Source organism: Haplochromis burtoni, unplaced genomic scaffold, assembly GCF_018398535.1.
Source record: "Haplochromis burtoni strain Fernald_Lab_line unplaced genomic scaffold, NCSU_Asbu1 Contig_265, whole genome shotgun sequence".
NCBI classification, from domain to species: domain Eukaryota; kingdom Metazoa; phylum Chordata; class Actinopteri; order Cichliformes; family Cichlidae; genus Haplochromis; species Haplochromis burtoni.
In genome coordinates, this window is record NW_024582626.1 from 809,456 (window position 1) to 833,223 (window position 23,768).

The 23,768-nt window shown below is 41.3% G+C and overlaps 3 protein-coding genes across 5 annotated transcripts in view; 2 read left to right on the plus strand and 1 right to left on the minus strand.

Annotated features, from left to right (window-relative positions):
* Nucleotides 1-9,211: 9,211 nt before the first annotated feature.
* epoa (erythropoietin a) lies at nt 9,212-18,388 on the plus strand. 3 transcript variants are annotated; one of them, XM_005939182.3, is made up of 5 exons: nt 9,212-9,348; nt 13,503-13,633; nt 13,754-13,840; nt 14,014-14,178; nt 16,868-18,388. In XM_005939182.3, exons 1-5 carry the CDS (start codon nt 9,270-9,272, stop codon nt 17,018-17,020), a joined length of 615 nt encoding a protein of 204 aa, XP_005939244.2. In that variant the 5' UTR covers nt 9,212-9,269; the 3' UTR covers nt 17,021-18,388. The 3 variants fall into 3 exon arrangements, with proteins under 3 accessions (XP_005939244.2, XP_005939242.1, XP_005939243.1); XM_005939180.3 differs by lacking the exon at nt 9,212-9,348 and adding an exon at nt 9,374-9,775 and having other exon boundaries at nt 13,500-13,633; XM_005939181.3 differs by lacking the exon at nt 9,212-9,348 and adding an exon at nt 9,376-9,775.
* A 91-nt stretch (nt 18,389-18,479) lies between these two features.
* Nucleotides 18,480-20,972, minus strand: pop7 (POP7 homolog, ribonuclease P/MRP subunit). Its single transcript, XM_005939183.3, has 2 exons — nt 20,816-20,972; nt 18,480-19,532 (listed from the first exon to the last, which is right to left on the minus strand). Exon 2 carries the CDS (start codon nt 19,473-19,475, stop codon nt 19,020-19,022), a length of 456 nt encoding a protein of 151 aa, XP_005939245.1. The 5' UTR covers nt 19,476-19,532; nt 20,816-20,972; the 3' UTR covers nt 18,480-19,019.
* A 348-nt stretch (nt 20,973-21,320) lies between these two features.
* LOC102313202 (up-regulator of cell proliferation) overlaps nt 21,321-23,768 on the plus strand; it is an 8,410-nt gene continuing 5,962 nt past the window's right edge. The window contains exons 1-2 of the mRNA XM_005939186.3: nt 21,321-21,482; nt 22,835-22,997. Coding sequence (XP_005939248.1) covers nt 22,952-22,997 — 46 coding nt within the window. The 5' untranslated portion in view covers nt 21,321-21,482; nt 22,835-22,951. The remainder of the gene's footprint in view (nt 21,483-22,834; nt 22,998-23,768) is intronic.

Here is a 23,768-nt window from a genome sequence, read left to right on the forward strand (position 1 = left end):
AGGTCTGTCAGTTTCCTGATGAGTTGTGAGGGGTGGATTGTATTGAATCGCTGAACTGAAGTCTATAAACAGCATTCTGGCGTAGGTGTTGTTGTTGTCCAGGTGTGAGAGGACAGAGTGCAGTGCGATGGAGACTGCATCCTCTGTGCTCCTGTTCTGGCGGTATGCGAATTGGTGGGGGTCCAGGGTGGGGGGGAGACAGGATTTGAAGTGTGCTAGGACCAGCTGCTCTAAGCACTTAGTGATGATGGGGGTGAGTGCTACTGGGCGGTAGTCTTCATTGAGGCAAGATGGGTTGGAGTTTTTGGGTATCGGGACGATGGAGGTGGATTTGAAGCAGGCCGGTACCACAGCGTGGGCCAAGGACAGTTGAATATGTCTGTGAGCACTCCTGCAAGCTCCCCAGAACACGCTCTGAGAACACGCCCGGGGATGCCATCAGGACCTGCAGCCTTGTGGACATTGATCCTGCTCAGCACCGCTCCTACATCGGTGGGGGAGAGAGTCAGAGGTTGGTGGTCTGGCGTCACGTCTGCTTTGGTTGTGGTTGTGGGGTTCCCTCGCTCAAAACGAGCATAAAAGTTGTTGAGCTCGTTGAGGAAGGAGACATCAGAGGATGCGGGGGAGGGTTTGGTGGTCCTGTAGTCTGTAATGGTCTGGAGTCCTTGCCACATGCGTCGGGGGTTGGAGTTGGAGAAGTGTTCTTCTACCTTCTTTTTGTAATGGTGTTTGGCTTTTTTGATGCCCTTCTTTAGATTAGCCCTGGCTGTACTGTAGGCGTGTGCATCTCCTGACCTAAAGGCGGTGTTGCGGGCCTTCAGGAGGAGACGAACATCCCGGTTCATCCAAGGCTTCTGGTTGGGGTACATGGTGATCCGTTTCTGGGTGGTGACACTGTCTGTGGTTTCTGGAGATGTAATCCAGTACAGATGAGGCGTACTGGTCCAGGTCTGTGTGGGTGAACATATTCCAGTCTGTGTTTTTAAATCTGTCCTGGAGCACTGCGTCTGTCCCCTCTGGCCACACTTTAATTGTCCTCACAGCAGGTTTCACACGTTGGATGAGTGGTGAATACCAGGTGTGAGGAACAGGGAGAGATGGTCCGATTGTCCAATGTGGGGGAGGGGTGTGGCTTTGTAGGCTCCAGCCAGGTTGGAATACACATGGTCTAAAGTCTTGTCTCCTCTGGTGTGGCAGGAGACATGTTGGTGGAATCTGGGGAGGACTGTCTTTAAGTTGGTGTGGTTGAAGTCGCCAGCAACAATAAAAGCAGCCTCGGGGTGTTTATTCTGGTGTTTGTTAATGGCTGCAGAATAAGTTAGTTAGCAAATGCATGTATATTCCAAAAGTCCCCTCACTTATGTTGAAGATGTACTTTCTGGTTGTACCGTACTGGTTGTTATCCTTTATTTAGATGGACAGCTTCTAGACTGTCTGCTTGTTATTGTATTGTATATGTTGCCTGATGATCATGAGATTTGCACATATCCAGTGGACGGTCCTGTGTAGAATGAGAAGAGTTTCCTGTGTTCAGTTGGAGCTCAGATGACATTATGCTATCTGATATCACAAAATCTGGGCTATAGCTTAATATACACTCAGATATGTTCTGCCAGTCTCACAAAGTGCTTTATGAGCTGTATTAACCGAATCTGTTTGAAGACCTAATAAAAAATGAGGGCTACAGCGTTGTTCACTGGCCTGGATAGGTGGTAAGCAAAATTAAGGGAGTACTTTGTTTTGGAAAATATTGGCGTCTTTAAACTATTGTATCCGAGAGCCATGAGGTTATCAATTAAAGTTGGATGGTTTTAGGCTTATGGTGTTGTAAGTCAAAATGTGTGGTCTAACCCAGCGGTCCCCAACCTCCGCTCCATGGACTGGGACCGGGCCACGAGAGTTGAGGCTTGGGTGTAAAAATGATGGTTTTCAGGGTTTTTATTGTTAACTCAGTTTCCCTGGGTCTTTTCCCGTGTTGTAGTTGTGTCTTATTTTGAAAGAAATATTTTCGCATTACCATAGCGACCAGAGAGCATTAAGGGGCAGAGAGGAGGATGTTACTCTCAATGTTGTTGGCATATTTCAGGAGGACGCTGCTAATAAAGTTACACAATAACACAGTGAATTTACGTTTATGACTATATTTACAAAATACTACAGTTTCTGTCTCGGTCGTATTATTTTATTTTGTTGTATTTATCTGCGACACCTTAAAGGCCGGTCCGTGAAAATATTGTCTGACATTAAATCGGTCTGTGGCGCAAAAAAAGGTTGGGGACTGCTGCCTTTACCAGAAAAACTAAGAGTCAAAGTTAAACGTGTGCTCACTGAACAGCAGCACAGTGAAGAATGTAAATGGAAGAAAGAGGCTGAGGTGGAATGTTAAACCTAAATCTCAGGCCATAGAGGGCCAGCGAGTCAGTGAAATGGCAGGGAGGAGGGAAAAGGGCATTAAGTGGAAATGACAAGTGATGAGTGGCCAATAGATAAGAGGGAGTGTGACTAGGGGCAGTTAGGTCAGAAGAAATACCAAAGAGGGCAGATGGGCAACAGGAAGAGGACTAAATGTAAGGAAAATAAGTGGTTATGCTTTCAAAGAATTATACAAAAGATAATAGGGAAAATCTGAGGAGCTAAAACACAGAGTTAGCTACAGAGTAAGGAATGCAGTTTAGGTCACTCGTGATGTTGCATCACATCTGAAATGATAGTTGCCAATCTCTTCCTCGGATTAAGGATTGCAGCTTTCTTGATACTGGATTGTATACATTCAGCATAAGAGCTTTTAATTAGCTTTTTAAAAAGTGTGTCTGCATTCATGAGCAGCCTTCTGGACTGGATACCTTGAAGTACATATTAATGGTCCACTCTGGCTATACTGGAACAATAAAACTGGTCTTTGCATCTAGAGGAGGCTCAGTAGATTAGCTGATGGTTTCTAGATTGCTAGAAGCACAGGTGTTCACACAAGCTTATCCTGATAGCCCAATTCTAGCTAGTAGGTCAGATTCTCCGTTTACAGGTATCCCCCTTTATTTGCAGGAGGAGCATTCAGTACAAATGAATATCTGTAAGTGATCACAGTGTTGCTTGTTTACTAGCATGGAGTTCCACTGGAGGTTAAATGACAGTATTAGGTCAAGGCATCGGTTTCACTGTCCCGGGACTCTTTCCAAGCTTGTGGCCATTACAATGGAATCACAATAACTCCAATAACATACAGTTCTTGTCACAGTATATGCCTGTAACCTGAAACAATAACTTCTGACTTTGTCAGTGACCACTGTCTTGGCTCCTGCCTCGGCTCCTGTGTTGCTCACGGAGAGTTTCCCTGTTCTTTTATGTCAGTTTCCTGTCTTGTGGCGCGCCAGAGGAGTAGACCTAGCTGGGTCCAAGCCAAAAACCTAGATAGAAAGTGAAACACACACACACACACACACACACACACACACACACACACACACACACACACACACACACACAAGCTAACAGCTGTGCTCTTTGGCTGTCTCCTATAAAGTACGGTGCAGCGTCTCCTGCAGTTCCCCCAGCATGTTGGCCTCACCCCTCGTCATGGCACGAGGAATGTGCAATTGGGTTCATCCCAACTTTACATCTCCCCTCCTCCATGTCATCCTAAATTCAATAACTGTGTCCCATTCCAAACCAGGAGTCACTGAGACTGGACACCCCTGCCCCCGCACTCCCCACACATCCCTCACCTCCCACCCCAATCCTCTGCTCTGATCATGAAGCATGGCTCGCAGCACGTACCTTGTCTCCCTCTCCTCTCTCTCTCTCTCATGTTGGCCCAGACATAAGCAAACAGCCCTTTGAGCAAACAGTGCAGCACAGTTGTCAGCACTGGCTTCAGTTTAGCACCGCATTGACATGTACAATTAAAGCTGACTCAGAATCTGGGTCTAGAGTTACATCTATGAACTTAGAAAAATACCTGAAATACATTGAATCAAGTTGTTTTCAGTTCATACTTGTCCTCCAGCTGGTGTTTTAGATGTTGCATGTTTAGGAAAGGAACAAATGCAGAAATGTTCCAGTTGTTTTTCTTGGCTTTTGATTAAAAGTGAATTGAGAAACTTTTTTTAATATTATTTTTTTTATTTACTGACATCAGGACAATCATGACTGTTGTAGTGAATCACTGGTCATAGTTAATATCTGGTTATTAACTTCTCTGTGTGTCTGTGTGTGTGTCTGTGTGTGTGTTATACGTGCAGCTTACATAGGATTTTGAAACGGTAAGCCTGGGGGTATGTAAGCTTGGTGACTTATCAGGGTTTCCAAGTATTTGTGAGTAAAGCTGTATGTGTCACTTAACCCTCATGTCATACTGGGACCTTGCATACTGGGACCATTGCATTGTTAGCTTACGATAATACATATGCAAACATACCTTTACTTCCTGTCTGACGGAGCTTTTTCATGTGGCCCCTGAAGGACACCCTTTTCCTTTATGACACACAGAAGGGACTTCCAGGAAATTTCAATATATTTCCTATACTCTGGCTCCAAAGGGACTGTCAGCACGAGGGCACTGGACACAAATACCCCTGACTGAAGTGCAGAGAATGAGTGCTGCATAACATTTTTAACAGACCTGCATTGAGCTGAATCGTTACAATTTACATGACATAATATCAATTTGATCTTATTTAGTAAATAAAACTGATTAAATTCATTATTGTGCACAGAATTAGTAACGCCATTCTGGTTCCTAATGTTTGTCCTACTTCTGATTGTTTCGTTGTCTCATGAGGAAGTCATATTGAATGAAAACTATTCTAAGAATATCATGAATGAACTCCAACACTCACACTTTCCTTTAAATAGCCTTCATCTTCCTGTAGCAGATGCTTTGTTTAGATGATGGATGAGATTGCTCTTCCATGTGCCTGGGTCAGTTTTGATTTATGTTTTTGTATGTAGTTCAGTGAAACTTTAAATAGGTTGTGGTCATGGTGGGGTTAGAACTTAATTAATTTGAATGTGTTGTGATTTTTAAATGGTATTGCTGCAGCAGCATAATAGTATCTTAAGTAAAATTTGTTGTGAATAGTGCAGTCGAGCACCATTCACAACAAATTTTACTTACCTTCCACAGATTAAGTAATGTTCAAGATTAACACTGTTCATAGGGATTTTATTTTCCAATTTTTAGAGGTTTGTGATGGTTGGTACAGTTGACTATTTTTTATCTAGTCTCTGAACTCTACTGGAGAGAGAAATGCACCAAATCTTTGTAAATTTTTTGCATATTTAATGTAAGTTCAGGTTAACACATGCTAACAGACTTTGTAAAGCAATAAGTAGCTTAAATTACTAAATAACACTAAGCTCATTGTGCACTTGATTAAATGGAACTAGTTTTAAACATAGTAAAAAAATTAAGCTGTCTCAAAAGACGAGAAAATTGAGAATTTTATTGTACTAAAAGGGAAATCATTTATAAAGTTCCAAAACATTTCTAGTTCCACGAGATGAGGCGAGGCTTCTTGGGTGGAAAGAGCAAAAGTTCTCCATTGAGAATCATCAAGTTGAAAATGGCAGCTAAGAGTCTCCCACTCATCACAGGTAAGGACAACCTGCTGAATGTAAAGCTAGAACTTGTACAAAGAACTATTTCAGCATTTAAGTCTGTTCTTTATTTTTCTATGTGTGTTTGTTTGTTTTTACAGTGACGTGAAGGACATTCAGAATTTCCTCCTGAATGAGTGCAAGTTGTAACATTTGAGGATGCATGTCACTGGTTGTGGGAAGTTGGGGGTGTTGAAAGTTATACTTTCCTGTGAGCTATGTACTACATTGTCTACCAATTTGGAGGTTACAAGATGTGCACAGTGAGACCATGCCTTCCTAAAGAGCTGCCTTGATTCAAGTGCTTGACCTAATGAATCTCGTAGTAATAGAACCAGGAATGAGTTGCCAAACACAGTGGAGGGAAGATCCATGCAATAAGTTTTATATGTGTCAAACTGTTTCGATGTAAAATTTGTTCTGATGTTGGCAGGTGATCGTTTGAATATCATAGACGAGAAGAAATTATATAAAAGCTTGCACAACAGGCTTCTGTGCTATTCTTTCATGCATGCATGCGTACTCCCGTCAAACTCTCACATTGATAGAAAACCTTCCAGTTTTCTAGATGCTATTGGATAATGAAACTGACAGAAGAATGTGCCTAATGTTGCAGATGTTAACTATGAGAGATCCTCATCTTATAAGAATGAGAGCATTAGTGTTGTCCCTCCTGTCACTCAACTCGTAGCAGCTACATTACCTTCAAAAATTGCAAAAAAAATATTTCACTCTCAGCATATGTCTGTGAAGGTTCTCAGTCATCCAGGTCATCGAAGTCAAAGGAGCTTTGAAAGAAAAGCGTCTGGACTTCTTTAAGTTGCTTGAAGACGTTTCACCTCTCATCCGAGAAGCTTCTTCAGTTCTAAGGTCAAATGTGAGTGGGCGTTAAGGCGTCTGGGGACATCCTGGGCCATCTGACCTCAGGAAATCGCATGATAAGGTGGGGCCAGGTTTCACAATGAGCTCACCCGAAACCCTGGCTGATTGTGACCCACACCCGTTTTCACACCTTGGCTCATGTGATTAGAGGACCATCAGGGGGTCCTTTTGTCCCTCTTTGGGGGGATACTCCCACTGGGTTTAAATCTGGGACTCTCCGCCATTTGAACTTAGAACTGAAGAAGCTTCTCGGATGAGAGGTGAAACGTCTTCAAGCAACTTAAAGAAGTCCAGACGCTTTTCTTTCAAAGCTCCTTTGACTACTCTCAGCATAGCTATCAGCCATCTCCGAGATACAAGATAAATAGCAGCATCGTGAAAAGTAGAGATAACAAGGCTGAAATAGGCACATTTATGGAAACAGTAGGAAAGACTTGGTTGTGCCCCACTTGAAAGTTTCAGTGGTTTCCTCATTTGGACAGGAGGGTACATGTCAGAAGGTGAAAGCAGCGACGCTGTGGAATGCTGACAGGGGAAGGTCAGTCTTTCCACTCACCATGTCTCTGCAGGCTTCCATGTGCTCTCCCAAGCCATATGCTTTGATTAGAGGCAGAGCCAGAGAGAGTGACAAAGTGACTGCAATGTGTGACGTATTAGACTCATGCTATAGGAGGAGCTGTTGAATACGAAGAATTACCATGTTGAGGAGAGTGAAAACTGCCTGATGAAGTCACTGTTATCTTTTGCATCAAGGAAATGAAAAATGTCCTCCCACGGAGCCATGGTGCTTCCAGTTTTCCTATACAGCAAGCACCAGAACTGTGAAAATCTAAATGCAAGGAGTATTCTTCAGAAGCATTTACTTTACGTGGAGACATGCTGAAATTCATAGTGAGAGATGAGGGACACCTAGACCACATCTGGAATACTATTATACAGTTCATTTGGTGATGGCTGTCTTAAAGATCTACATTCATATCCACAGAACACTACTATTAAACAGTCTGACACAATGCCAAAACTGACTTTCTATATGTTTTTTTTGTTTCTTTTTTCATCTCTTTAATGAATAAAATCCTTCTAAATGTGTTTTGTTTCATGCTTCTTCATGCTATGGTAACTTCTTGGATAAATAATGCATCATTTTTGAGTCAAACTGACCCCCAAATATAAAAGATGGCAACAGAATTGTAGATAACAGGGAGATTAACAAATGTAACAAAAAATGTAACATTTTTAAACCAACTGACCATGAGTGAAAAAAGTGATTGTCCCCCTTGATTAACCATTAATTAACAGTACTCCAGAAAACCAGAGCCATCATCCACAAAAGGCTAAAACACAGAACAGCGGTGAAACTTCCCAGCGTACCAAAAATACTTCAAGAGTGCTTCGATGACGCATCCCGGACATCACAAAAGAACCCAGACCAACGTCTAAAGAAGTACAGGCCTCACTTGCCTCAGTTAAGTTCAGTATTGATGATTCAACAACAAGAATGTGATTGGACAAAAATGGCATCCATCTGAGAGTTTCAAGGAAAAATCACTGCTAACCAAAAAGAACACAAACTTGATTCATTTCCCCTCCTCACTTAGATATTTTTAAAGTGCTGCAAAAATGTATTTGATGTGTTCTGGTTTTATTGGTCTAAGGTTGCTAAGGAAGGTACGGTAGCTCAGGGATGGGGCGATAAAATAGGTAGTGCAGTGATATTTGAAATGCTACATATTTTCTGTAATAACTTAAGAAATAGCAATTACCTATCCAGGTTGCACCTTGCTTCTCAGTTTGGATAGGCTAGAGGATAAGGTAGATGGAATTCTTTTTAAAAAAGAAAAAAAAGCCTATCACTTTTTCTTCCGGAGGGAAGAAATGTTAAAAAAAAGGGGGAAAGGTACAAAACAGAGACAGGATGTCACTTCAGACAGGAAATACAATCAGTGGCTAGAAGATGGGATGAGAAGAGCAGAGGAATATCAAGAAACGGGAAAGTGAAACCAAATATCCTTCATTACAGAGCAATGGAAACTAACAAAGCCACAAAATAGATTAATAATATATTTCTACATAAAATATAAACACAAACACTATTCTCTTGAGATCTAAATGTTAAATAAACTATTTGCCTTCTTTGTTCAAAATTTGTCTTTGATAAATATTTAACAGCCCATTTTACACATGACCCAATTTACCTGGTCACAGGCTGGTGGGCACAGAGTGTCTATGTGAGAATCACCTGTGAAACATAAAAACACAGACCCGAAAAAAATCTATTAACATAGAACAAAAGAGAAGTCGTTTAAGAAAACGTAACTTTGGGGGGGTTAAAAAGAAGCTGCTAATGTATGTAGACTTTCCAAAAAACCGTCCCTCTTTACCAAACTCCACCTCAAAACAAATACGCTTTTTTAATGAAAAACGGCGTATAAAACAAAGAAAGAGAAAACAAACGACAGCATTTCTGAAGTTTTCTTTTGTCATTTTCGGCAATAAATATATTCTAATGAGCGTTTCTGAAAGCACCCAGACAATGAATGGGAAGTGTCTGCGCGGCTTTTTTTGAGGCATTATTTACTTTTTGTTATCTAAACACCGATGGGGCTATTATTTGGATAACGATGAAAGAAAACATTTTGCCTTAAGGGAGGAGCGGCTTATATTGTCATCACTAAAACAATGCAACTATATTTTCAAAGTCATCAATAAAAAAAATCAAACGGCATCACTTTTTAGAAACACCTACCGGATAAGTGCACAAGAGATCCACAAAAGAGCTTCGTTTCCAATTAATGGGCAATAGACGGACCTATGGGCCAAACCGCGAGGACCCTGTGAGGGGCTATGCGGATGCCGCTATGGAGTTTCCCAGTGAGTTATGGGCATGCCTTCATGTTTTTTTCTCTGTACTCTGGCTTTACTAGTTACTCTATTTTCACTCTTTACGCAATGAGTCACTGCATGGTGGGTTGATGTTTAATGTCACCGCGGTACGTAGAAAGGCGCGTAGTCGTTCTTGCGGGCTATCACGTTATCACTATATCCTTGGGGGAGGTAAATAAAAGGTTTTGCCAAAGCACAGCGGTGATGCAAAGTGTGGAAGGTGACTGCACGGACCTATTTTTTTACACGGACCTGCACGCTGGTCGGGATTCGCGCAGAGACCAGCGCACTTGGTGGTGTATTGGATCTGTTGGACGGAACCTGAATCGTGACGCCTGCGCATGTGTTTAGTTGTTTCACGATGTGTTTTAAAGATGCTGCACCTGTTTGCGAATGTTGCAGAAAACAGGTAGAGGTAAGAGCGCATGTGAGATTTCTATTTTGGTGCCTCGCTTGGTGTGCATGACCTGCGTGCCACAGCGGTCTCTGTGCTGGGCATTTTTGAACACGCTCATCACGCTGATGACACATGGATGCTTGCATTTAGGCTTCTCGATGTACAGCTTATCCTGTATGGAAGAATATTGGTTCTGGGGTTTGGGATTTAAGCATCTGGAGATAAGTTGCTACTTTTTCCGGTTTTTCGCAGATCACAAAAGAAGAAAAAGAAGAAAAATGACCGTCCTGTGCTACAGGATTGTCATTTTTCTTCTTTTGTGCTTTACTCCCTGTAGCATAGTTATACGTTGAACCGTGCTTTAAGACTGTAATACACCCAGAGGCTCTTGATTATTTAAGATACTAACATTTAAAAATGAAATAAAGCCAATGAATTGTATTTGGTGGAACAAATGTATGATGGAGTGAATGTTTATGACATAAAAAGTGCTGATGAAGCAGTTGTTACTGCAAACCGCTGCTCTACATGAGGTGCTGAGTATTGAGGACTTTTTTTGTCTCGTTCATTGGGGAAATCCATCTCCACTGCTTTTCTCTAGCGTGACACAGCATACTGGAAAATGTTCAAACATGCAAGCTGAATCTGTGCTTTCTGGCACAGTCATCGCATACTTAAGTCAGCCGAAAAGAGCAAAGGGTTATCAAAGGGTGACCGCTATAAGGGATTCCAGCAGAACAGGAAATTATGTCAGACGTGTGTCATCTGATAGCTACCTATTTACAACTCTGCACTTTATCATGTGGAAGACCTGTTCAAAGTAGAAGACTGCAAAGCATTCAGCAGCAACCATTCCACTGGTGATATGTGTTTTAAATAGGATCTCCTTATCAGCCCTGTGTGCCATCTAAAATGCTACGGTCTTTTTGCACGTGTTTGTGAGAGTTAGATAGAATAACGCATACCAAAAGTGCCAACTTTAAGCCGGCCGGTCACCTTTGCAAAGCATCTGTCACATACCTGGCCTGAAGTTTGCCATTATCCAAAGTACTGCCACTTGTGGACTGCTGATTTCAATTTAAAATAGCAACATGGTTTTGGCAGCCGTTGGCAGGCGAACCTGTTAACTTCCAGTCTGGCCGCAGTCCTGGGCCGCAAATTCCACCATCGTGGTGAGAAAGTCGAGAGTGGATGCATGTGCGTACACTTTTTAGATTGATGAATTCTCACGTAGGCAGTGGTGGAGTTGAAAAGTTCGCTGATAACCCTCAAGCTGAGTCACACACACTAACAAATGCCAGATCGGATGAAAAAAAAAAAGAAGCAGAGACCAGTTTGCCTCTCAAACTTGCATATGTTGTTTTATCAGAGACTGCACTGGTAACTATATGTTGTTATTTTTCAAATAACAATTAAACTTTCTGTCACTGAGGGTGAAAAAGCCCAGATTCCAGTTATATAGAAGCAGATGTGCCACTGACAATCCTCATGTCACTGCCAACGAGGAAAACGGGAGGTGTAGAGGGCTGTTGACCTCTTCTTGATGTTTTCTCTTGTGTTATCACTTTCAAAAGACTTCATCTAAAAGACTTCATGGTTTCCAATTTTAGATGGTTTCCATCTAATATTGGAAACCATCTCAATTTGTTGTAGTTATGAGGAGGTCTGAGAACTTAATGTGACCTGTATCAGCCCCATCTGCCTGGGAAAATCATCTGTATTTTCTGTCATGCTTTTGCGTCACACAGCCAGGCTGCTGTGAAAGAGCGCATTCAACATGTGGCACAGAGGAACAAGGCTGATGCCCACATGACCCTCAAGATTTCCAAGTGTGTCGTTAGAGTTCAGAATGTGGCTTGATTTCTATGAATGTGACAAGTTTCTTTTATGCTCATGGGAAAAAGTTAGAAACACAGCTGACTAATGTCCCAGCTGTGGAAATACCCTGTTACAGCAAGGATTAAACAAGGTCATTCCTGCACTGTCATGGTATCTGCAGGTTTCTGTTCATAATGCAGCAGATCACATGGTTTCATTTGCCGAATCATGCTGTTGTGACACAGCTTAAACAGTAATGCATCACATACTAAGACTGAGCAGCTCAGTCAGTAGCAATGCATCAAAGTTAGGTACACTATTCCTAGAAAGGCTTTTGTTGGCTAACTGACACAGTCCTCTAGCCTCACATGTTCTCACACTGTACACAGGTCACAGGACAGCAGGGGTCTGAATTAAGTGTGACAACAAATAAATAGATTGTTTTGTGTTCTTCAGCATTTGAGTGCAGTTTCCTTTAGCTGATGTCTCTTCTGTAGTTGTGTATTTAAAATAGCTGTCACGATTTTATCACTTGGTAGAATTACTTTTTCTGGAGGACCCCTGGCTATGCGGCTATACGTACGAAAATTCCCAGAGGAGTAATAAGTGAGGAAAAAAAGAATCTGGATGGCTCCACTGAGATGATCTGACCTGGTTCTGTTAGCCAGTGGTGGTTATGTTGCTTGCATAGTTTAGGTCCACTTGTTTCCTCAGCAGATCTCTGTAAATCATCTGCTGTGGCCTTTGTAGGCACCAGCTCTTAACCCAGTCGGACACCAATGGTAGAGTTTGGGCTGGCGTGCTAGACCGCGCTCAAACATCAAATGAGACGATATCGTTTGGTGGATCAATGTTCCATCCTTCCAGTAGAGTTACAGATAGTTGAAGTACCAGTACCAAGGAGCACTGAGGTACAGTATCTTACTAAGATACTTTATTTTTTCTTATAATTTGTTTTCAGAATGATGGACCTGACCTGGGCAGAAGTGTTACTTTAAGACTATGTAGAACATTTGCTCTGCTTGCTTCTTTGTAAAGTTTCCCAGCCATTGGCATCAGAGCCTGTGCCTCTTGGTTTGTCTGGTTACGTTAGGCTGCTCTATGAACTAGATTACTTCATATTTTGTATTGGTCTGGATTTAGGTTTCTGTTTGTTTGCTCATGCTGGTTAGACGGATGCACAAAAACATCAAGAGGCTCATCTTCTCCCTGTTCCCCTAAATAAAATATTATTTTGACGTGAAGCATGTCATGAAAGAATGGTCAAAGTTGACCTACAAACAAGCAGAGAAGTAAAACAAATGGAAAATTACCAGCCTCACAGCTCTTTACCTGAGGGGTGACCTGCAGAGTCCGCATGAGAAAGACATTTTAAAATGTTAGTGAAACAATGAACCATGCTTAACTGTTAATGTGCATATCACTTGCACATTGTGGTGTCACAGACAAAAGTTTAGATTGTGCTTATATTTGACTATGCTTATCCCTTATATCTGAAGTCCTCCTGAGTGCCATGATTATAATATGGCTGTTATGTCTTAAACTAAACTTATATTATTCAGTATTCCCACTCTTTCTCTCACAGCTGTTGCCCTCTTACAAGTGCAAATTATGCACCAAGCCATGCTGTTAACTTGAAGATGTATATATGGATGGTAGAGAAAAATCTGATATGATTCCAGCATAAAAATTATGTAAATGCTTAACTGCAACATGCAATAAAGACAGATTTATCACTAGAAACACAGCGGATGGTTTGAAAACTAAGTTACGTTTCTTTTGTTAATGAAAATGTAAAACGTGTTTTCAGCTCAGAAGAAACTCAGTGTCACAGTTTCAGTGCTGGTACTGGACATGTGAAGTGGTATCAAACCATTGGCAGACTTTGATGAAATGTGTTTGTGTGTCCGTTGTGTGTGATAAGCAGGACTGCTTGCCTTGCTGTTGTTAGTGTTGGACTGGACCCAGCCAGGCTTGTCATCCCCACTGAGGCCAATTTGTGACCTGAGGGTCCTGAACCATTTCATACAGGAAGCACGAGACGCAGAAGGTGCTATGGTGAGAGGAAAATGTATGCATGCATTAAAACCTGAGAGCAGCTGAAGGTTGCTTTATGTTGTCCTCTAAAGACTCTTTGTCTGCTGAAGTCATCAATACTCTCTCTCTCTTTTTTTGCAGAAGTCATGTAGAGAAGGCTGTGGCCTGTCCCAGTCTGTCACCGTCCCCCAGACTACAGTAGACTTTGATGTATGGGAGAAGAAAAATGTAAGTAATCACTGATGGCTGCTGGATGTTAAGCAGCAGATTTAAATCAGCTATCAAATTCGGTCGACCTGTGGGCAAAGCCGTAGTACCTGTTCATTTCTAATCTGATCATTATTACTGGCTCCGTTTGTTCTAGTCTTTAAATCCTGCCCCCGGTTTTTTTTTCCTGCAAGGCACAGGAACAAGCCCAGGAGGTGCAGACTGGCTTATGGTTGTTACAACAGTCCCTCAACACGCTACAGACGTCGGTCACCAACACAGCAATGCACAGTCACATAGATAACACCATCAGAAACCTGCTCAGCATCAACGCTGTGCTGCGTAGTCTCAACATCCAGGTGAGTTGGAGAAGCTTCCCAGGTAGTAATTCAGGAATAACAGGTCAGCAGCTGCCCAGCAAACATCACTGTGTTGTCACTGTGTACATGGGCAAATGGTCATGGTCAGGTGCCAAAATGTGCAATATTTGGTTCACAACCAAAGGGGATCTTGCTTTGATATCTGATTGTTGTCCATTTAGACCCTCTTTAATGAGCAGTATAAGCTGTGGTAGTGGGTTTTGAAAGCAGTCAGCTAATTTAGTCGGGTCAGGCATGTGCAGAGGTGCAGTGCTATTTGTTTTAGTAGTGGAGCACATCAGTCAGGCACTTTTGAGTTATCTGCTTCTAAAGCTCTACGTTTTTGACCATTATTCAACTATAACTAAGCAAATGGGATCAAACTGACTTTAAAAATATATGAAGTCTTCTGTCTAACCATGCTTATCACTCCTTACTTGTTGCTCACCGCTCTCTCCTCCCTGGACACATCTACTCTCTCTTTTCACATTACTTCCTGTGGGATAGATGTCCATGCACTCCCTAACTATGATGCCATCTCTCTCCTTCACCTATTCTCTGGTGAATTTTGAATTCTACTGCATGGATTTACAAAGATAATATCAGAGTTAGAGAACTGCAGCAGTTTGACACTTCAGTAGTGTATATTCAATTCAGCACCAAATCACAACAACAGTCGCTTTGCAAGGTAGACCCTACAATAATACATACAGAGAAAACCCCAACAATCATATGTGCCTACTATGAGCAAGCACTTTGGCGACAATGGGAGGAAAAAACTCCCTTTTAACAGGAAGAAACCTCCGGCAAAACCAGGCTCAGGGAGGGGCGGGGCCATCTGCTGCGACCGGTTGGGGTGAGAGAAGGAAGACAGGATAAAAGACATGCTGTGGAAGAGAGACAGAGGTTAATAACAAGTGTGATTCAGCAGAGAGGTCTATTAACACGTTGAGTGAGAAAGGTGACTGGAAAGGAAAAACTCAATGCATCATGGAAATCCTCCAGCAGCCTACACCTATTACATAACTGAAGGTGGATTCAGGGTCACCTGGTCCAGCCCTAACTATATGCTTTAGCAAAAAGGAAAGTTTTAAGCCTAATCTTAAAAGTAGAGATAGTGTCTGTCTCCCGAATCCAAACTGGAAGCTGGTTCCACAGAAGAGGGGCCTGAAAACTGAAGGCTCTGCCTCCCGTTCTACTTTTAAATACTCTAGGAACAACAAGTAGGCCTGCAGAGAGAGAGCGAAGTGCTCTAATAGGGTGATATGGTACTACAACGTCAATAGTATATTACAGATTTGAGAGCAGAAGAAAAAGAAACGGATATTAAATGATTTGTGGTTTGCACAGACAGTCTGCACCAAAGTAAAACATCTTTGGGTGCTTTAAAAGCTACTTTTGGAATTTCCCTCTCAGAACACAAACATAACAGTTTAACACTAAATTTAACATTTTAAAAAAAGCATGTGTTGTCACAGTTAATGTGATTTGTGTTCAATGAACGAGTGAGTAACTGGTACTCTGGGAGATGGCTCCAGCTGTGAGTGCAGTGCCAAAACTTTGTCCTGCAACTTCCCCGTGTTCTCACACTGCACGTTTAGAGCCAAGTCCCCTCCTGCTCTTCACTTATGATGTTAATATGTGAATGAAACCAAGCAGAATAGACTGAGCTGAACTTTCAGGCTTTCGGTTGCATTTCTACCTTAATATTGATACATAATTAAAATATTTACAGAAGTGTGCACACAGCTGTTAATGGGACTTTGTTAGTGTGTCACTATCAGTGTTTGAATCTTAAACTACGTAATACTACATTTATTTATTACAGGCTGCAGCAAAAAAAGGGCCCTCATATCATAAACATTCAGCCTCCTTTCATTCATCTTAAGTGCTACACTGTTTCCATAGAGAAACTGATGTGTAAAACCTGAGCCTCCACAATATTACTGTTACAAGGACATCACTTGACCCTCATTGCGTGTGCTAACTTTGGAGCCACTAATTTGTGCGGCTCTTAGTAGTTGAATATTGGAACAGACTGCATCTTTATATATAAATTAGTGCACCATGAGTCCTTCCACCCCTATGGTTCATTTTTGGAAATGCTCTTTGGTAAACAGGATTTTTGATGTGAAAAGAAGTTTTTGCACCTGTGCAGATGTTAGTAAATCTAGCCCTAAATACCACGATCACAACTTTGACCCCACATTTTTTGTTGTTGTCTGTCTTAATAACTGTGATAACCAATCGAGCCAGCTGTGAATATTGGCTCGAATTTTGTCATTTGGGGGAAAAATTGGTGAAGCATCAGCACAGTGTGTTCCAGCACATCTACGCCTCTGGACATGTGCTGGGCAAGATTAGGAAAAGGCATTGCAGGAGAGTGATGCATGTTTTATTCTTATCATTGCTACTTTGCATAAACCATATAAAAAATATAATATTACTGTTAAAAAATCTGGCACTGGAAAATGTGGGGAAAGGTATGTACTTGATGATTAGAGACAGTGCATTTGTTTCTAAGATGGTCTCACTTATTGCATTAAAGTGAAATAGAGACTCTTTCTTTGGCAACAGACAAACGGAGCACAGTCACAGACATTCAGGTCCAAACTGTCCTGAAGGACAAACTCGTGTCGTAAGAACATGACTCAGGGGTCACATCGTGTTTCTTTGTATTCTCTTTCAGGAATTTACACCACCAGCAAATGCAACAGACCTTGAGGGAACATGGAGGGTGTCCTTAGCAACAGATCTGCTTCAGGTCCACGTCAACTTCCTGCGAGGCAAAGTGCACCTTCTTCTTTCGAGTGCACAGGCATGCAAGCCAGATGTCAGCTGATCGACCGATCGCCCCATCCCGGGCGAAGAAATTTGTGTTTCCAAAGGCAAGAGGAGAAATGTGACACTGGTTAACCTGCACGCTGCTGGAAGCGGTGTGGAATGAGAAAGACGCAGCAGTCGTCGCATGCAGAGGAAGAGCTGAAAGGATAGGACTGTCTCAGCAACGCTTTGGATGGACAGGAGATGAACGCACCTTGGAAAGTAGATGTGACTCATGGACACGGTGACAAAGACCAAAGTGATGCTTTTGGGAAGCACTGCTCCAATAGCTGTTTTACTGGCACTCTCTTGCACTTTGTGTGTGAATGTACTTCAGTGTGGGTGAGCTAAGACTGAACGTTTCAGTGTCGTCCGTGTGCGTCTGTTTTCAGCGAGTCTGACCCTTACACTTATTTCTTTAGAGGGAAACACCCAGTTAATACTGACTACACCTGGGCATCAATTTCACTACTGGAGGCAGAAACTAACGTGGCCTCACTCATGGTTTCCACATTTTTCAACTTTGCCTCACAGAAACAGTCTCTCAGATTTTTTTCAGTGAATATTTTAATATATTTTTAAGTTGAGGAATTACTATTTATACAGATTTTTCTACTTTAAGCTCAATCTTTGACGTAGTGTCAGGTCTAACATGCTAGTTGGGCTCTTTGTCATGTTTTGTTGTGTAACACTGAACACATTTGCAAAGGTGTTTGCTGCTCTTTCTTTAGTTTTTTGATGATTGTGTGTACCTGATTGGCTGTTTGACACTGCATGTCCTTTCCAAATAACAAAGGCTTACATAGCTGATGTTCAGTTCCAGTGAGTTTGGGGGTGTGAGAGGTCAGTGAGGAGAGTTACATGAGAACTGTGAAGCTGCTACGTCATTGTCCGTGTTGTTGTTTTTGCCTGACTACACTCACCCAGTCTCTACACGCTGATAGCCAGACTGTCTGGAAAAACGTACAATTTACATCCTGTGTGGCTGTAATTGCAAATAGTTTTCCAGAGGCTGACGCGACGCCGTCTTCTCCCTCCCTCTATTGTTCGTCATCAAACCTCAGCCAGGCAATCAGTGAGCCCTGGGAACTCGAGGCTTTCTGTAAAATGGATGCTCAACTCTTTCAGATTAGTTAAGTGTTCTTCCTTGTTTTTTCCCTTATTTTTATATCTTGTCGTGCAAGTGCAAGATGTTTTTAAGGATGTTTGTATGCGTTTTCTTTCCTGTTTTGTGTTGTTTTGTCCCATCACTGTATGATTCCCTATTTAAATACGAAATGTTGTTCTCGGATAAAGAAAGGATGGATGGAAACACAACAAAGGGGAAGTTTGTGCATCTCGTTCATTATTTTTGCCTTTTTTTCCCCCTCTCGATGGGGTGAACAAGCAAGCACAAGTACAAGCTGCCACAGCAGAATTTACTGGTTCCACATACAAATTTTCCAGCCACGAATACAGAAATAACAGTTAAAGAAAGATACACTCTGGCAAGTTTTTATTTTTACCCAGATTTCAAACAATCCAGCATTCATTACATACATTTTGAGTTTTGAGACACAAATCACATTTAAACAGAGTCTACGTCTCAGTGACCCTCAGCTGAACTCGCACTGTAAACAATTTGACAAAACACTGTTGTGATGGAGCTATAGAAGTTAGTCTGCAGAGTAACAACTTCCTGGCATGTTTATTGTAGCTGCTACTGCCACCTAGTGGAGATTTACAACAATAACACCTGTTTGCTGCTTTCTTATCGGCATCTTTAAAACTTGAACACACAAACATTAAACACACATAAAAAAAAAAAAAAGTTGGCACAGCCACATATATATAAATTATAGGGCACACTAGTGTTGCTCCAAAGCATGCAGGCTGAAAAATGTATACAACACAAGAATAGCAAAGGTGGCTCTCCACATAAACTCAGTGTTTGTGATCTACTGGTTAACGAGGGAACAAACAGGGCCTGAGGACTAATGGAGAATCTCAGGCTGATCCACAGGAAACCCCCTGATTGGTCACTGAGCGTCAGGATAGAACACCTTTATGTGAATGGCTGAATTGTTACGTGTACGCGTCATCGGCTCTCCGGCCTCGTCAGGATCTTCGGGCTCCAGGTCGTCCACAAGCTCCACTGTGGAGGTGTTGGCTGCCAGCTGTAGCGCCCCCTGACTGCTGGCCTGCAGCTGAAGGGCAATGTTAATAGCCCGGTTGATGGCCAGGCCCAAGCCGTGAACACAGATCTCTCTGTGACCCCCACCTTCCAGAAGCTTTTGACAGCGCGCCAGCTGAGCCCGGAAGTCCGTCTTCATGTTGACGTAGACGTCGTTGCGTCTTTTTGGGAGCTTCCGGGGAAGACGCTTCCTTAGTGTGTACTCCACTGGGTCCATCTCAACAGCAGGTGAGCTGGAGTCTGTGTGTGCAGGGCCCGTCTGAGGGATGGAGGACATACTGGGGTTGCGTGGCTCCGTCATGTTTAGATTTGTGCCAGGGGATCAAGTTGTGGTAGCAGGTGGGGCCACACAAAGAAGCTGAGGAAAGTAGACAGAAGGTGGTGTAACATGGTCAGATTACCTCAGGATACCTTTCAGAAATACTATTCAGAATGGATCTAACACATCATCTCTATATCTGCACATAGAAAACCGACAGTAAGGTGACATATACACAACATTTCAACATTTAAGCATCCGGAGTCTCTACAGCATTTATGTTCACCCTGGACAGCAATCATGAGGTCATGCTGGATTTATTCTCAGCTCAGAATAAAATCTACAGTATGTAGTGATGTTGTTGCCATGTTGCTCTGTAGACATGAAGGCAGCCGTCAGGTTGTCAATAAGCTGCTCGCCACGGTATGTAGTAATCACTGTTTCAAAAAACCTGTACTGAGCTGTGGACAATCATTTATCTGTGGACTCACTGATGGAAATTTCCTGTTATTTATGATTCATCCCATTCTTAAAAACCCATTTCATCATGATGCCATGCTGGAGATGATGGGAGTATTTCTGATGACGGTGGTGCAGCTGAAACAAATTTAAGATTCGTGCATTTTATCCATCAAGTTTATCATCTGTTAGTAAATTTGAAGTTGAATAAATGTATCTGTAGTTTATCTGCAGTATCTGCTCAGTATTTACCCAGTGGTAAACAGTCTACCCTGTAGTGCATGTTTCTGTCATGCATTTTCCATTTCACTTAGTGGAACTTAAGGACTCTGGTTAAAAGGCTAAGCTTAAAGAGAATAAGTAGGAGTCACATTAGCAAATATAGTCACTTCCTGTAAAATCTCAGTTAATTTATATCGTTTCGTTGGTAGCAGGAAAATTACCTTAAGGACACACGAATACAAATCACCTTATTTGTGCATGACTAGATAAACAATTAATGCATAAAAAATAAATCAAATAATATTTTTAGATTTTTAATCATCTTGTGGTTTGCAGCTGTTCAAGCTGGCCCAAGATAAAAATGAATTCAACAACAAAAAGAGCGAAAGATGAGAACGGTCCCTGTATAACTCGAGTAATCAGTTTCGAAATGAAAATACATACAAACATCTACAGATACGCTCACCTGAGCTGTGCTGGTGAGCTCATATAGTTATCACATCTTCCAGTAACGATAACGTCCGTATCCCAAACAAACCCAGTGTCTCAATCTAACATTAATAAAGATGTACTTCTCTAGGAGCAACTCGCTAACAACGTGCTAACGCTATAAACAACAGTGCAGTGGCTAAGCTAAGCTAACCGTGTAAATGAAACACGAGTGTTTCCTCGGTGTCACTCCATCCTGGGAGTACTCTTACCTTCAGAGCACAGACTCAGGTCACAATGTTTCTTTATATCATGGCCAGTTTATACGGAGCATGTTTTTTAAGCTGTACCGCAAGCTTCCCTAGATAAACTGGTAGTTTATTCTCTGCGTACCGGAAGCTCGATAACTGGCTGGGAAAAGGTGGGTCACAGCGCCGCCTTCAGGCGGGTTTAAGACTTTCTGAAATAAAATGAATGAACGCAAAATACATAAACAGCGAAAACAAGAAGCTTTATATTCAGGACATACGGACTCGAACATATAATAACAAAAATAATTCAGAATATTTACCATCTGCAATTCTTCTATTTCTTTATGCTTCATCTTAAGGATAAACGTTGATTCCAACGTGTGCCTTGCCTTTTCTGATATCTGATCCATTCGAAGTTAGGAAAATGAAAACGGAAACTTTGTTCTTGGTAATTTGCCGTTATTTATTTATTTATTTATTTTGTAAATTATAAAAGCTAAGAGACTTGTCACGTGGTCATTAAACCAAAAGTGAAAATGATCATAGTTCCCCAACACCAACAGAATAGCAGGAGCGCTCTCACTGCTGCCACATTTGGAGATCTACAGGACGGTTTGTCCGTAAATTTACTGCATAAAGAAGAAAAAAGCCTGAAGCAGAAAAGAAAAGGCAGAGCTGTTATGTAAAGGTGAGTTGTTTTAATACTGTTTTGTAACAGATATCCCAGTGTGTGTGTCTGCGTATCATCTGATTTATGATTGTTTTAGGAATTCTGTCGCATAATAAGAACATTTTAATAAGTGCAGCAGAGAGAAGCAGCTGGTTCAGTCTAAACACCATTAATGTTGTAATGACAAACAGTTTTATGCATCACAGAGGGATCGATAAATTGATTTCCGGGTTGAGAACGGTGGGTGCTGGATGACGACGCAAGATCTTTCCTGAGTCTGCGCAAAGGGCGTGTGCTTATTCTGCAGAATAACTACATTTACCTTAGAATATTTAAATATATTGTAATGCTTTTCTAATTTAATGCAGGACTTAAAATACAGGACTCTTACTTGCTTATACTTCATTAAAGTATCTGAGTAATCTGAGTACTCCTACTCTGCAGAGCAGTTAAAATAATTTAAATAATGACTTTATTTGTAAAGCACTTTACAAAGAGTTTCAGACTTCAAATAAAAGCCCCACACAGTAATCCAACATAAAATAATTTTCTGTCTTCTGTGTTGTGCCACTTTTTAAGTGATATCTTCTGTATTAGGCCTGCAGGATTGCACAAGTGCCTTAAATTCACACCCTTCTTAATAAGATATTTTTTCCCATTTACCCTTTTTTTGATTGTCAGGGTGGTGGCCTTTGTGGTATACAGACTTTCAGACTTTCCTCTTATTACTTTGAGAGAGAAGATGCCTATTTAAACTGGACAGGAGGATGGGATGACAGGGTTTGACAGGCAAGGAACTACTTTCCTGAAACAAAAATACTGTCCTCATGAGAAAATATTTATGTGATGACTTCACTTGTTGTGTTGATGTAAAAGTGCTTTTGGGTGCATTGGGTTGTGACTATGATGCAGATGAGTGGAGGCTGTTCACTGACAGCACAAAAGCCAGCTTAAAATGTCTCCTGCTGCATACTGGAAATTAGTTTGCATCCAGGCCAGTCGGCAATTCTGTCCAGTTAAAAGGAACCTGTGAAAAAAATTAAATTGTGTTGGAGAAGCATAAACACAATGAGCAGAAATGTGAAAAAAAATGGATTTGCACAAAAGTGTATGTGATTGAATATTTTTATTGCTGCTTTTGAATCCATCATCATCTAGTTTCTGGAAAATGGCAGATTTAAAAAAAAAAATAAATAAAAAAAATTGCTGGGCAGTGAAAAAAAAAGCAGTAAAGATTGATTTTTAAAGTTTTAATGTAATGAAGTAACAATATCATGTTTTAGTAAAAAGGCTTGATATTAAGTGCATCCTGTGAGCAGCAATTATAAGTAAAATGCTTTATTATTATTAACATCACTAATCCCCCACAGATCCTGATCCTGCTCCTACCACTGCATGGAGGGAGAAACCGTGCATGATAAATAAACAGCTCAACTCTCGGCAACATAAAATCAAACAAAGAAAACTCCTTTGAGGCTCCCGAAGAAATGGACAGCAGTGAAACACTGTCTGTTGAGACGTCTATGAACACAAGTAAGTGAAAGGAATTCACTGAAAAAAAAATTAAGAAATATTTCAGATATTTTTTTTCCTTTTACAAAGTGCAGATTCAGTAACTCAAAGCAAACACAAATTAAAAACAGGTGTTCAAGGAGCGCTACAACTTGTTTCCTGATGTAGATGATCAAATTCAGATTCTTGTAAAAAACAGGAGCTACAATAAAACATATCTGCATTTGTTTGTGCATACGTTTGACCTCATCACAACAGCATGTGAGCCAAACAAACACATTTTTCTTTGCTTTTGTGGAGTTATTGTTACAGCCTCACTTGTATATGTAACGTTGAAAATCTAAAGTTATAGATGAATCTGACTGATGGCATTAGTGCTATTATTTTGAAGCCTTTCAGTGATCACACTGTTGATGTGATTTTACAACAACTGTGAAGTGGAGATATCATGTCTTCCCTGCCATGTAGTGGAAAATATAGTGGGCAAGAGTAAAAAGTATTTAAAGTACATAACACTGTGTTATTTTTTGTACACACTTGTCTTAACATGGCCATTATCTTGTCCAGCTTTAGACTTTAATACATCAGCTAGAACAGTGCACAGCATTTCTGCAGGGCCTTTAAAAAATTCCAGGGATTTTGCACAGGGACCAGTTCCCACAGAACCTAACTTCTGGACAACATACTGGAATGTAACTTTAGACCTGTGGATCAGCATTTTGAATTGTCTCAGAGGAAGCACTGTTCATTAGGCAGTAACTACCCATATGGAAAAGATATATATAAATCTTA